General features: G+C 42.8%; 2 protein-coding genes across 8 annotated transcripts in view; one reads left to right on the top strand and one right to left on the bottom strand.

Moving 5' to 3' along the window:
* Window positions 1–1,571: 1,571 nt before the first annotated feature.
* PRC1 (protein regulator of cytokinesis 1) overlaps window positions 1,572–15,393 on the top strand; it is a 29,176-nt gene continuing 15,354 nt past the window's right edge. For 5 of the 7 annotated variants that reach the window (XM_059912447.1, XM_059912445.1, XM_059912444.1 and 2 more), the window contains exons 1-3: window positions 1,572–1,735; window positions 13,856–13,988; window positions 14,354–14,476. In XM_059912447.1, the coding sequence (XP_059768430.1) occupies window positions 1,725–1,735; window positions 13,856–13,988; window positions 14,354–14,476 (267 nt within the window). In that variant the 5' untranslated portion in view covers window positions 1,572–1,724. Of the gene's footprint in view, window positions 1,736–13,850; window positions 13,989–14,353; window positions 14,477–15,393 lie in introns of those variants that run through there. The other 2 variants (XM_059912449.1, XM_059912448.1) reach the window with 1 other exon arrangement.
* Window positions 13,566–15,393, bottom strand: part of RCCD1 (RCC1 domain containing 1) — a 34,318-nt gene continuing 32,490 nt past the window's right edge. The window contains exon 7 of the mRNA XM_059912457.1: window positions 13,566–15,379. Coding sequence (XP_059768440.1) covers window positions 15,327–15,379 — 53 coding nt within the window. The 3' untranslated portion in view covers window positions 13,566–15,326. The remainder of the gene's footprint in view (window positions 15,380–15,393) is intronic.

The raw sequence follows: 15,393 nt of genomic DNA, 5'->3' as shown, positions 1-15,393 counted from the left end.
ATTACAGAGTGTTTTACATGCTGAGTATGTGCTCTGAATTGATATCTTCCAACGGTTCTATGACTTTGTTAGCTTCAGAATTACAGTGTAAAGCACATGATAGCAAAATCGTCTTATCTCTGGATACTTAGAACCGTGGCCCTGGGAACTTGTCTGAAGATCACAAGTTTTTGAAGCTTTCTGGAAAACTCTCAGGTTAATCAACAAAGAGCACAGGTAAATTTAAAAAGTGGTGCCTGCAGGCCACATACTAGTGGTGCAGATGTTTGGCACACTGCTCATGAGTTAAAGGATGTTGAAAGCACCAATGAAGTTTTTCCGAAAGTAAGAAAAACACGGTCTGGAAGGTGAAGCAAACAGGCATCCTTTACTTTTCCTTCATGGAAAAGACAAATGAAGAGAATTCACAGAAGTTACAGTTGACCAATACACATGGGGAAAATGTGCAATTTCAGCTATTATCAATCAAGTATCAATCAAACAAGGAAATGCCACTTTTTGCCTAGCAAAGAGGTTTAAAAGGACAGTAGTACTCCATACTGCTGAGGGTGAGGAGGGTACTCTTCCAGTGAGACTTCCTTGGTGGTGAGGGCAAATTAATAAATACAACCTGTCTGGAGAGGGAGCATAAAGTAATTACACTTCTAGGAACCAACCCTAAGAAAATAATGCAAAATGCAAAGATTTAGGTATGAAGACACTTATTTGTAGAAAGTACAACCTAAATATCCATTGATGGCAAAATAGTTGAATTATGAATCTACACGCCAATATATTATGCAACCATGAAAAAAGGAAAAAGTGATATATAAGCATTAAGGCATGTAGCAAGGATACAAAAGTACTTTGTCGATTTTGAGTTTTTAAATTTTTATATAACAATTATATAAATCCAGGTAATTTGAAAGAAAACCACGATCCAGGTAATCTCCATTCATTTACAGTCGTTACTTGGGCAAGTCACTCAGACCTTTTTGAGACAGTTCCCTTTGTAGAATGGCGATAATACCTAGCGGGATGGTTGGGGAGATTAAATGGGATCACTCGTCTAGAAAGGTACCAGGTCGGTGAGCAGGGTTCAGTGTCCGTCCCTTCCCTTTCCCTTTAGGTCATGGTTTCCTACATCTGGGGAAATTGCTCGGTCCCCAGGCTTGCTGCCTGAATGAGCAAGGGAAACAAATTATGGCGCCAGGCTTTTCTGTTAATCCCTCTCATGTCACCCTGCCGGCTGAGGGCGGCAAGGCCGTTTACGCGCCACGCCGGGGAGATCCGGACACCAGGCGGTCTCTGGGCGGCGACACGCACTTCGAATCAAAACCGCGCCGGGGCCGGGCTGAACTCCGAGGAGGTTGCCGGCTCGCGAGGTTTGGACGTCCCCTCCCGGCTACAGAAAAGCGAGGCAAAAGAGGCGCGCGTACGCGCACACAGCGACCGCGTCTCCCGCCGGCGCGCGAGCGCTTCCCACGCCCAGTGCGCGAGTCCCCGCCCCTAGCCACGGCGCGCCGGGGGGCGGGGCGAGGCGGGGCTTCGCGTGGAGCCACGGGACGCGGCACCAATCGCGGGGCTCCTCCGCCTCGGCGTTCGGTTTGAAATTCTGCGGAGGCCTAACGGCTCGTGGAACGGCTACCGGGAGTGAGACCGCCGGTGCTTGCGGGTGGTTGCTGCGCTCGGGCCCGCGTGGAGAGGGTCGGGGCCTCGACGCCCGCCCTCTTGGAGCGTCCGCCATGAGGAGAAGGTGCGGGTTGTGAGGGAATAGAGGGGACGTGGGAGGGATCTGTGCCGGTCCCGGGCGCGGGGCGGTGGCGGGGCGGTGCGGAGTCCGAGAGGCCGCCTTAGGCCGTGGGCCGGGGTGTCTCTTCAGCCGGCGCCCGAGTGAGGCTGGAAGAAGCCAGGCACGGCTGGGAAGCGGCGAGCCGGTGCACGGGCCGCGGGCCCTTGGCGGGGTGGAGGCCAGACCTGACGTGCGCCTTCCCCGGGGCCGCGGGCCCTTGGCGGGGTGGGGGCCAGACCTGACGTGCGCCTTCCCCGGGGCCGCGGGCTCCCGCAGGCCCCGACGCCCGGGTGCGGGCCGAGCGCAGGTGCCCGGGAGAAGCGGCGGGAGGCCAGGCGGGCTCGCGGCGCCCCCGGTGCCGGACGGTCAGAGCTGGCGTCCGGGAGCCCCACCCTCTCCGCCAGCAAAGCGTCTCAGGTGCTGCTTCTTAGCACCGACGGCTTGTCCTAAGTCCTGAGTCTTCTATGGTCAGTGTTTCTAGTTTTTCTTTAAATAAAGCCGTGCAGTTTTTAATTTATCGTTGCTTTTCGATGTATCTGGGTTGCAGTGTTAACACTTTACTTGAATTGGAAAGATAGCTTGGTTTTCGTGCAAGTTGAAAAACTCCGATAAAGGAATTCTTTTCCTGTCGTTTTAACAACTTCTCAGGCAGTGCTGGGAAAGGAGTGTCCGAATTGAAATTGGGACCAGACGCACCACAGTGCCACCTATCAGCCTTGTGACTTTGGGCAAAAATGTTGAATGTCAGTTTGCTCATCTCTAAAATAAAAATAATGTCAGTGCATAGGACTTTTGTGTTAAAAGCGATGCAGATGTTAACCTTATTTTCTATAAGTAGTGGGTGAAGCATTGTGATGATTCATTATTAAATAATTTATAGTTACTAGTCAAACTGATTGATGTATGGCTTTGTAAGTTTCCTCCTTCCGTGATTACTAATTCCGACCGTTCTTTTTCAAATGCTTGCCCTCGTGAGAATGGGAATGGAGTACAAATCACTGGTACCATTGGAAAAACAGATCTCAGGTGTAAGGTTGTGGATTACAAATATCTTATATAAAAGACAGCTCATTTAAGCTGCTGTGCGTTTCAGCTAATGATGCATTCTGAGGACTAGTAAAATTTTAAATGACATTTTACAGGAAACTCTTTCTCCAAGTCCATTAACAGTTTTTGGATTGTTCAGGCATCTACTGCTTTCAAGAAAGTAAATGAAGGGGGAGGAAGAGTTATCAATTAACTTTGGTTCCAGGCTGACAGATATAATTAGGCTTTAAAAGAGCAACTGGAATTACTCTACTAACAAAACCAGACCTTCAGGTAATCTGGATTTCAGGTATTCATATTTAGAGAGGACTATGAGAAGTATGCCTGAGGAACATGGTTATCAGAATGGTCACTGAATTAACTATTGGCTATCGATTTCTGAAGCAGGTTGTACAGAGGAGCGTAACAAAGCTTCTCTGGAGGGCTATTTAGGAAAAAATAGGACTTTGTTTCAGTAGAATGCTGTCAGAAGGTAGGAAATCATTTAGAGGGTCATTTGGGATATCTTCCAGTCTAGTGACTTAGGTTCAAGAGACTGGAAAAATTGGCCCCCTTTTCAACCTCTGTATTCTTGGGTGGTATTCTTGTAAGCACCCTCAGTTTTTCAGTGATGTACTAAGAAAAAAGTCTCAAGTTTGCACCTTTTAGGGAATTACCTGAAACCATTTAGAAAGGCACTACATAATTGTACCATGATGATTATTTTTTTAACATTTTTTATGCTTTTATTTATTTTTAAAGTCTTATTGAAATTTACAATGTTGTGTTTAATTTCTGCTGTACAGCAGAGTGATTCAGTTATACACATATATTCTTTTTTAAACACTTTTATTTATTATTTTAAAAATTTATTTATTTATTTATTTATTTTTGGCTGCGTTGGGGTCTCGTTGCTTCGCGTGGGCTTTCTCTAGTTGTGGCGAGCGGGGGCTACACTTTGTTGTGGTGTGTGGGCTTCTCATGGTGGTGGCTTCTCTTGTTGTGGAGCACGGGCTGTAGGCCCACAGGCTTCAGTACTTGTGGCTCACGGGCTCCGTAGTTGTGGCTCGCGGGCTTTAGAGCGCAGGCTCAGTAGTTGTGGCGTACCGGCTTCTAGTTGCTCCGTGGCCTGTGGGATCTTCCCAGACCAGGGATCGAACCCGTGTCCCCTGCATTGGCAGGTGGATTCTTAACCACTGCGCCACCAGGGAAGCCCCACATCTTCTTTATACATTCATCTGTCGATGGACATTTAGGTTGTTTCCATGTCTTGGCTATTGTAAATAGTGCTGCTGTGAACATAGGGGTGCATGTATTTTTTCAAATTATAGTTAGTCTGGGTGTATGCCCCAGGAGTGGAATTGCTGTATCATATGGTAACTCTGTTTTTAGTTTTTTGAGGAACCTCTACACTGTTTTCCATAGTGGCTACACCAACTTACATTCCCACCAATAGTGTAGGAGGTTTCCCTTTTCTCCACACCCTCTCCAGCATTTGTTATTTGTAGACTTTTTATGATGGCCATTCTGACCAGTGTGAGGTGGTACCTCACTGTAGTTTTGATTTGCATTTCTCTAATAATTAGTGATGTTGAACATCTTTTCATGTGCCTGCTGGCCATCTGTATGTCTTCTTTGGAGAAATGTCTCTTAAGGTCTTCTGCCCATTTTTCGATTGGGTTGTTTGGTTTTTTTGTTGTTGAATTGTATGAGCTGTTTGTATATTTTGGAGATTAAGCCCTTATCTGTCGCATCATTTGCAAATGTTTTCTCCCATTCTGTAGGTTGTCTTTTCATTTTTTTATGGTTTCCTTTGCTGTGCAACAGCCTGTAGGTTTGATTAGGTCCCATTTGTTTATTTTTGTTTTTATTTCTGTTGCCTTGGGAGACTGACCTAAGAAAACATTGGTATGATTTATGTAGGAGAATGTTTTGCTTATGTTCTCATCTAGGAGTTTTATGGTGTCATGACTTATATTTAAGTCTTTAAGCCATTTTGAGTTTATTTTTGTGTGTGGTGTGATGGTGTGTTCTAACTTCATTGATTTACATGCAGCTGTCCAGCTTTCCTAACACTGCTTGCTGAAGAGACTGTCTTTTCCCCATTGTGTATTCTTGCCTCCTTTGTCAAAGATTAATTGTCCATAGGTGTATGAGTTTATTTCTGGGCACTGTATTCTGTTCCATTTATCCAAATGTCTGTTTTTGTGCCAGTACCATGCTGTTTTGATTACTGTAGCTTTGTAGTATTGTCTGAAGTCTGGGAGGGTTATGCCTCCTGCTTTGTTCTTTTTCCTCAGGATTGCTTTGGCAATTCTGGGTCTTTTATGGTTCCATATAAATTTTAGGATTGTTTGTTCTATTTCTGTGAAAAATGTCCTGGATAATTTGATAGGGATCACATTAGATCTGTAGATTGAGTAGTATACCATGATAATTATTATTTACAGTGACTGCACTCAGGTGTCGTAAGATCATACAGCTTTTTTGAAACATCTGTATTTGTTCAAATATTCTTCTTGAATCTTTATTATATATAAGACACCATTCTAAGTGGTGGGGATTCAGCAGTGAACACAACTGACATCCTTGCCCTTTAGAGGTTACATTTTAATAACAAAAAAAAAAGGTAATAAGTAAGCAAATTTTACATTAAATGGTAATAAGTGCTATGGAGAGAAATCAAGCAGAGAAAGGGGATAAGTACTGAAGGTGTGGGAAAGGGGAGTTGCAGTGTTAAGTGATAAGTACTGAAGGTGTGGGAAAGGAGAGTTGCAGTGTTAAAGAGATTGGTCAGGAAAGGCCTCCCTGAGAAGGTGATCTTTGAGAAAAGACCAAAAGGCGGCAAGGGGCAAGCCATGGGACACCTAGGGGAAGACAGTCTAGGTTGAGGGAATGGCAAATGCCAGCGCCTGAGGTAGGACAGTGCCCGGTGGGTTCACGAAAGAGCAAGGAGTCCAGTGTGACTGGAGTAGATTAAAGGGCTCTGGAGGCCTTTGTAAAGTCAGAAGATTTTCCTCTAAGATAAGGAATCACTGGAGGATTTTGAGGGCATGGAGGCTTGTGGCTTCGGTGCACACAATAAGCTTAAGGAGGCCAAGGCAGAAGCAGGGAGACCAGTTAAAAGACCAGGGCAGTGGTACAGATGAAGAGATGATAGTGGTGACCTGGACCAGGGAGGTAAAGGCAGAAGTGGGGAGGGGTGAGATTCTGGCTGTCTTTTTTTTTCCCCCCCCTTAATATTTATTTATTTATTTAGGCCGCACCGGATCTTAGTTGCGGCACACGGGATCTTTAGTTGCGGCACGTGAACTCTTAGTTGCAGCATGCGTGTGGGATCTATTTCCCCGACCAGGGATCGAACCCAGCCCCTCTGCATTGGGAGCGTGGAGTCTTACTCACTGGACCACCAGGGAAGTCTTTTGAAAGTAAGGGTAATGGCAGGGATGTAAGAAAGAGGTGTCAGAATGATATAAGAATTAAACTCCTATAATTGGAATGTTATAAAGAGTTTTTTAATTCTTTGAAAATATATAAACAGAAATATATAAACAGCTCATGCAGGTCAATATTAAAAAAACAAACAACCCAATCAAAAAATGGGCAGAAGACCTAAATAGACATTTTTCCAAAGAAGACATACAGGTGGCCAAGAAGCACATGAAAAGCTGTTCAACATCACTAATTATTAGAGAAATGCAAATCAAAACTACAATGAGGTATCACCTCACACCAATTAGAATGGGCATCATCAGAAAATCTACAAACAACAAATGCTGGAGAGGGTGTGGAGAAAAGGGAACTCTCTTGCACTGTTGGTGGGAATGTAAATTGATGCAGCCACTATGGAGAACAGTATGGAGGTTCCTTAAAAAACTAAAAATAGCATTACCATATGACCCAGCAATCCCAGTACTGGGCATACACCCAGAGAAAACCATAATTCAGAAAGACACATGCACCCCAATGTTCATTGCAGTACTATTTAAAATAGCCAGGTCATGGAAGCAACCTAAATGCCCATCAACAGACGAATGGATAAAGAAGCTGTGGTACATATATACAATGGAATATTACTCAGCCATAAAAAGGAACGAAATTGGGTCATTTGTAGAGATGTGGATGGATCTAGAGACTGTCATACAGAGTGAAGTAAGTCAGAAAGAGAAAAACAAATATTGTATATTAACGCATATATGTGGAACCTAGAAAAATGGTACAGATGAACCAGTTTGCAGGGCAGAAATAGAGACACAGATGTAGAGAACAAACGTATGGACACCAAGGGGGGAAAGTGGCGGGGGGTGGGGGGTGGGGGTGGTATGAATTGGGAGATTGGGATTGACATGTATACACTGATGTGTATAAAATAGATAACTAATAGATAACCAATAACTGCTGTATAAAAAAATAAATAAAATTCAAAAATTCAAAAAAAAAGAGAAAATTATACTGTCATGAGAACTGCTTCTAGAATATTTGGTAATTCCAAACACTTGTTAAAGTAATCAGCTCCAAGGGAGGGTTAACTTTTTCATTATAACAAATTGTGTTTAGGCCCATCTGCTGGAGTTTAGCAGTCCATCTGCTGTATAGGTGTTTCGGTTTTAATTGATTTTGAGATCTATGAATTTTATCCCAATTTCATGTCATTTTATTTTGTAGAAGTAATTTGACTAAATGAATTAGCAATCATATCTGTTTTTCAAGTAAGTTACAAATTTCACAACTTCCGATTATGTGCCAGATATTTTTAAATAACAGCTTTATTGAGATATAATCCTCATACTATACAATTCACCTATTTAACGTGTTACAATTTAATTATTTTTAGTATATTCAGAGTTGTGCAACTATCACTGCAGTCAGTTAATATTTTTATCATCCCTTTAAAAAACTCATACCTATTAGGGGTCAATCCCCTTTTCCCACCCACCTCCCTCCCCTGAATCCCAGCCCTAGGCAACTGCTAATCCACTTCTTTCTCTATCGATTTGCCTATTCTGGATATTTCACATAAATGGAATCATGATATGTCCTCTTTTGTGACTGGCTTCTTTCACTTGGCATAATGTTTTCAAGGTTTATTGTCAAATATTATTCCATTGTATAGGTATATCATATTTACCTGTTCATTAGTTGATGGCCATTTGGGTTGTTTACACTGTCTTCGTTGTGGCACACGGGCTCCTTAGTTGCGGTTTGCTGGCTCCTTATTTGCAGCAGGTGGGCTCCTTAGTTGTGGCAAGTGGGCTCCTAGTTGTGGCATGAGAACTCTTAGTTGTGGCATGCATGTGGGATCTAGTTCCCTGACCAGGGATTCAACCTGGACCTCCTGCATTGGGAGCACGGAGTCTTAACCACTGGACCGCCAGGGAAGTCCTCTTGTAGGTTATTTTATTTTATTTTATTTTTTAATTTTTTAATTTTTTAAAAAATGTTTATTTATTTGGTTGCACCGGGTCTTAGTTGTGGCACATGGGCTCCTTAGTCACGGCTCACTGGCTCCTTAGTTGTGGCTCACTGGCTCCTTAGTTGCAGCAGGTGGGCTGCTTAGTTGTGGCATGCGAACTCTTAGTTGTGGCATGCATGTGGGATTTAGTTCCCTGACCAGGGATTCAACCTGGGCCCCCTGCATTGGGAGCACAGAGTCTTAACCACTGCGCCACCAGGGAAGTCCCTCTTGTATAGGTTATTTTACATAAAATGCTAAAATTAGGATTTTGACTTGTGGGTTCTTTTGTCTTAAAAGTGAAGTGCAAAGGGATTATTTGTCTGAGGAAGCACTGTAGTTAAACTTGAGTTAATTGAGATTATATTAAATACCTTGATACCTGTTAACATTTCTAAAATGGAGTACAGTAAATTCTTTCTTTTTTAAAGGAATTCCTTCATTTTTATTATTTATTTATTTATTTATTTATTTTTGGCTGTGTTGGGTCTTCGTTTCTGTACAAGGGCTTTCTCTAGTTGCGGCAAGCGGGGGCCACTCTTCATCGCGGTGCGCGGGCCTCTCACTATCGTGGCCTCTCTTGTTGCGGAGCACAAGCTCCAGACGCACAGGCTCAGTAGTTGTGGCTCACGGGCCTAGTTGCTCCGCGGCATGTGGGATCCTCCCAGACCAGGGCTCGAACCCGTGTCCCCTGCATTGGCAGGCAGACTCTCAACCACTGTGCCACCAGGGAAGCCCCCCCCCCCTTTTTTTTTTTTTTTATAATTCCTCTTGGCTGCGCCGGTGTCTTAGTTGCGGCATGCACGTGGGATCTAGTTCCCTGACCAGGGATCAAACCCGGGCCCCCTGCACTGGGAGTGCCAAGTCCTACCCACTGGACCACCAGGGAAGTCCCTGTAAATTCTTTTAAACACTCTTCATTATGGGGGTATTGATAATTGGCCGTCTGGTGTATAGGCAGCTGGTATTTGTGCAGAAGTTTTTCTTGAACTAGGACAGGCAACCTTTGAATTGGGATTTCTTGGCTAGAGAAATGTCTTGGATATGAATATATTAAAACCTAAGGAGGACTTCCCTGGTGGTGCAAGGTTGGGAATCCGTCTGCCAATGCAGCGGACATGGGTTTGAGCCCTAGTCCGGGAGGCTCCCACATGCTGTGGAGCAACTAAGCCCGTGCACCACAACTACTGAGTCCACGTGCCACAACTACTGAAACCCGTGTGCCCTAGAGCCCGTGCTCCACAGGAGAAGCCACTGCAATGAGAAGCCTGTGCACCCCAACGAAGAGTAGCCCCTGCTTGCCGCAACTAGAGAAAGCCAGTGCAGCAACGAAGACCCAACGCAACCAAAAATAAAATTAAATAAATAAATAAATAGAGAGAGAGAAAAGGAAGGAAGGAAGGAAGGAAGAAGTGAACAGAAAAGAAAAAAAAATCTATGGAGAAACTGATGTTCTTGGAGATCTAGGCTGGTGATTCAGAACCCCTGAATATGCTGTGACAGAGAGGGGGCCAGTGAGAGCCTCTATCCTCATCATTTGCACACAAAGAGCTTCAGTGACTTGTTCGAGGCCTCCTGGCTAACTGATAGCAAAGCACATCCAGAGTTTAGTTTCTCTGGTGCCAGAGTGGTCTCTTTGTTATCCAGGTGTACCAAGAAAGGAGAGAAAATCTCTGTTATTTAAATGCTGTGTGAAGCAGACTAAGGGTTATCATTTTTAAAGTAAAGGTTTTTTGAGAATTCCCTGGCGGGCAGTGTGTTAAGACTGCGCTTTCATTGCCGAGGGTGCAGGTTCGATCCCTGGTCGGGGAGCTAAGATCTCACAAGTTGTGCAGTGAGGCCAAAGAAAAAGAAAACTGAAGTTTTTTTTGAAAGATAAAACACAAGGTACACAGTTAAAATTGTGCTTCAGATAAACAGTGAATAATTTTTTAAATAAACTTTTTGTAATTGAAGTATAACATACATTCAGAAATGCACACAAATCAAGTGCAAACTTGATGGATTTTCATAAAGTCAGCACACACTGTGTAACCCCAGGACAATGACAACCACTATCCTGACTTCTCAAAGCAAAGCTTTAGTTCTGCCTGTTTTTGAACTTTGTATAATTGGAATCATGTAGTGATAGATGCTTGCTTATATGGCTGTTTTTCCTCTTCTTCCCCAACTTTTTGTTCTGTTTTTCCATCTTAGTTGTTTCTTTTACCTCCCTTTTTTTTTTGCTTTAAGAATTGAGGTATAATTTACATACAGTAAAATTGACTCATTTCACATGTACAGTTTGAATTTTGGTCACTGTGTATAGTTATGTAATCATCATCACCATTAAGATCTAGAACCATTCTGTCACCCTAAAAATAGTTGCCTTGGGCTTCCCTGGTGGCGCAGTGGTTGAGAATCTGCCTGCCAATGCAGGGAACACAGGTTCGAGCCCTGGTCTGGGAAGATCCCACATGCCGCAGAGCGACAAGGCCCGTGAGTCACAACTACTGAGCCTGCGCGTCTGGAGCCTGTGCTCCGCAACAAGAGAGGCCGCGATAGTGAGAGGCCCGCGCACCGCGATGAAGAGTGGCCCCCACTTGCCGCAACTGGAGAGAGCCCTTGCACAGAAACGAAGACCAAACGCAGCCAAAAATAAATTAAAAAAAAAAAAAAAAAAAGTTGCCTTGTGCCCCTTTGCAGTTGATCCCCTGCCCCGATTCCAGGCAGCTCATTTGCTTTCTTTCACTATAGTTTTGCCTTTTCTAAAATTTCATAAGATAGAATCATATAGTATGTAGTCTTTTTGCATTTGACCTCTTTCATTTAGCATAGCTCAACGTGATATTTCTGAGATTCACCCATGTTTTTTATTCATTGCTGTATTATTCCATTGTAGGAATGTACTGTTTCTCTATTCTGTTGATGGACATCTAGGTTGTTTCTACCTTTATGATATTATGAGTAGTGCTGCTTTGATCATTTTGGTACATACCTTTGGTACATATGTGTGCATTTCCGCTGGGTATGTATGTAGACATGGAACTGCTGGGTTCAGCTTTAGCAGATACTGCCAACAGTTTTCAAAGTGGTTGTACCAATTCACACTCCAAGCAGTAGTATATGAAAGTTCTGGCTTTTCTGTATACTCACCAACACCTGATTATTTTTTAAATTTTAGCCATTCTGTAAATTAATAGTTGTAGTTTAAGAACAACAACAAGGCCACCTACTGAATGGGAGAAGATATTTGAAAACAGTATATCTGAGAAGGGGTTAATATCCAAAATATACAGAGAACTTACACAACGCAACATTGAGAAGAACGAGCAACCTGATTAAAAAATGGGCAGAGGATCTGAATAGACATTTTTCCAAGGAAGACATACAGATAGTCAACAGGCACATAAAAAGATGCTTAACATCACTAATCAAAAGGGAAATGCAAAACCACAATGAGATAATCACCTCACAACTGTCAGAATGACTATTATTATTATTATTTTTGTTTTTTTAAATTTTATTTATTTATTTATTTATTTATGGCTGTGTTGGGTCTTTGTTTCTGTGCGAGGGCTTTCTCTAGTTGCGGCAAGTGGGGGCCACTCTTCATCGCGGTGCGCGGGCCTCTCACTATCGTGGCCTCTCTTGTTGCGAAGCACAGGCTCCAGACGTGCAGGCTCAGTAGTTGTGGCTCACGGGCCCAGTTGCTCCGCAGCATGTGGGATCTTCCCAGACCAGGGCTTGAACCGGTGTCCCCTGCATTGGCAGGCGGATTCTCAACCCCTGAGCCACTAGGGAAGCCCAGAATGGCTGTTATTAAAGACAGTAGATAACGCGTATTGGCGAGGATGTGGAGAAAAGGGAACGCTTGTGCACTGTTGGAGGGGATATAAATTGGAGTAGCCACTATGGAAAACAGTATGGAGATTCCTCAAAAAATTAGAAATAGAACTACCGTATGATCTAGCAATTCCACTCCTATTTATCCAAAGAAAACAAAACACTTAATTCGAAAAGATATGTGCACCTCTATGTTTATTGCAGCATCCAAGATATGGAAGCAACCTAAGTGCCCATCAGTAGATGAATGGATAAAGAATATGTGTATATGTTTGTGTGTGTATGTATGTATGTGCGTGTGCATGCACACACACACTGGAATATTACTCAGGCATAAAGAATGAATTTTTGCCATTTGTGACAACATGGATGGACTTAGAGGACATTATGCTAAGTGAAATAAGTCAGACAGAGATAGACAAATACCATGTAATTTCACTTATATGTGGAATTTAAAAAGATAAAACAAATGAACAAACATAATAAAATGTAAACACAGTTATAGATACAGAGAACAAACAGGAATTTTCCAAGAGGGGTGGGGGGTAGGGGGAGGAAAGAAATAGGTGAGGCAGATTAAGAAATACAAACTTCCAGTTGCAAAATAAATGTGTCACAGGTATGAAGTGTACAGTGTGGGGAATATAGTCAATAACTATGTAATATCTTTGTATGGTGACATATCATAGCTAGACTTATTGTGGTGATCAGTTGTGAGGTGATTATATCAAATCACTGTGTTCTGTAACAGGAACTAACATAGTGTTATAGGTCAATTATATTTCACAAACAAACAAACTCATAGAAGAAGAGATTAGAGTCTTCGGTTACCAGAGGCTGGGGGTGGGGAACTGGATGAGGGCAGTCAAAAGGTTATAAGGAATCAGTTTTAAGATAAATAAGTACTAGGGATGTAATATAGAACATGATAAATATAATTAGCACCACTGTATTTTTAAAAATATTTATTTATTTAATTTATTTATGGATGGCTGTGCCGGGTCTTCTTTAGGCATGCAGGATCTTTAGTTGCAGCATGTGGACTCCTAGCTGCGGCATGCACACAGGATCTAGTTCCCTGACCAGGGATCAAACCCGGGCCCCCTGCACTGGGAGCGCGGAGCCTTATCCACTGGACCACCAGGGAAGTCCCAGCACCACTGTATGTTAGTTATGAAAGTTGTTAAGAGAGTAAACCCTATGAGTTCTCATTACAAGGAAAAAAATTTTTTTTCTATTTCTTTAATTTTGTACCTATATGAGATGATGGATGTTTACTAAACTTATTGTGATAATTACTTCATGATGTATGTAAATCAAATCATTATGCTGTACACCTTAAACTTATACAGTGCTGTATATGTCAATTATAGCTTAAAAAAACAGGAAGGGAAAAAATGAGTAACAAAATCGCAATAAATTGCCAGCTATTTTATAAGAGCTGACATTTTTGTCTGTTTTTTCTTTAATAAAAGCATTTAAAATTCTGTATTGTACTGCCATAGGTAGAATCATTGATCAAAGTCCAGATTCTGAGTATTATTCAGAAGATTGAATTTCCACACTGAATTGATAATATGATACTGGATTTTGCTTTGCCAGTGTTGTGGTGTTTGGAGGGGGAAGGATAGGAGTGTGTTCAAGATGAGTTAAGCTGAATGCTTGTTTTCAATTTGTTTTAGCCTTGAGCCCACTGCGAAACTAGTTTGTTTAGTTTCGTAAATACTGCTTTTAGGCTGGAGGCAGTGGCTCATGTAGCTGGCTTCTCTTTTGCTTTTTAGTGAGGTGCTGGCAGAGGAGTCCATAGTATGTCTCCAGAAAGCCCTGAATCACCTTCGGGAAATATGGGAATTGATTGGGATTCCAGAGGACCAGCGGTTACAAAGAACTGAGGTTGTAAAGAAGCATATCAAGGTGAGTTGAGTAATACTGATCTCTTTGTAGTGGGACAGGGGTAAGGATGTTGGTTTCTCATCTAAGATAGCATATAGAAGTGACACTAGGATGTCACAGGCTCCTCCTGGTTTTTTGTTTGTTTGTTTGTTTGTTTTGGCCACGCCGTGCAGCATACAGGATCCTAGTTCCCCGACCAGGGATCGAACCTGTGCCCCCTGCATTGGGAGCGCAGAATCTTAACCACTGGACCGCCAGGGAAGTCCTGGTTTTGTTTAAGTCCTTCCTTTAAAATTTGAAATTATGAGGGTTTTGGTGTTATTTGTTGTTTGAGGCCAATGGAGAAAACACCCAAAACTTTTATGGGACTGTTTTATCTCTCGTAGGACCTCCTGGATATGATGATTGCTGAAGAGGAAAGCCTGAAGGAAAGGCTCATCAAAAGCATAGCCGTCTGTCAAAAAGAGCTGAACACTCTGTGCAGTGAGCTACATGTCGAGCCATTTCAGGTACATGGCAGGGTGTCAGGGGATCCTGCTTGGGTCTGAGATTTAGGGAAGAACTTTGATTTGGGGCTACAGGTGGAAAGTTTCCTTGTAGGGCTGATACTGGACATGAGAAATGGGGAAAATGTGCTGCCTAGTTACTTGGTTCCAGCAAAGCAATTTTCACTTATGTGAAGAGTTGCCCTGTTGAGAGGTGAAGCAGCTAAGTGTTGCAATGTTTTAATCAAAAACAAGCCTCTTACTATCAATTTGTAGGACACAAAAATTTTTTTAAACTCTGAGCTAGGCATAGACGATATCATTCCATTCTTTCTTTGAAAGAAAATGAAGAGAGCTACTTAGGAAACAAAAGTGACTAGTGATATAAGGAAAAGTTACCCAGAAAACCTGCCTCTGTGGATTTTTTCATACCCGAAAGCTACATATCCCTGAACAAGCCAGAATGGCCACTTGAGAAGAGATGTATCCACAGCTGGAATATCAAGAGAGCGTAGTCAAATTCAGGGCATGCCATGTTTATCTGTGTACTTTGCTGAGAGGTTGCTGTCCTGTGGTCCAGCACAAATCGGACTTGAATGAGGACACCAGCAAGCATGACATGAATGACAGAGGGACCCCAAAACATATCCCTGGCTAGAACCGGTAAAAACAGTGTTGGGATCATAAAAATGAAGACAAACGTGGAGTTTGGGAAGGTAATTAGAATAGATGTGGGTGCAAGGACAGCACACAGTGGCTAATGTGGTACGAATAAGGTCTCAGGTCCTTCTCCCTGTTCCAGAAAGAACTGCCTGGGTATCTCAGTGGAGTCAGCCTAGGAGGAGGAGACTGTCTTTAAAGGGTTAAGGCTAATTCATTTCTGGTAGCCAAGAGCAGTCAGGCGGACTGTGACATCAGTAGAGCTTCCTGAAATCAACACA

The sequence above is a fragment of the Balaenoptera ricei genome, chromosome 2, assembly GCF_028023285.1.
Source record: "Balaenoptera ricei isolate mBalRic1 chromosome 2, mBalRic1.hap2, whole genome shotgun sequence".
Classification (NCBI taxonomy): Eukaryota; Metazoa; Chordata; class Mammalia; order Artiodactyla; family Balaenopteridae; genus Balaenoptera; species Balaenoptera ricei.
The sequence above is the reverse complement of the archived record's forward strand: the minus strand, read 5'-3'. Positions and strand labels throughout refer to the sequence as shown.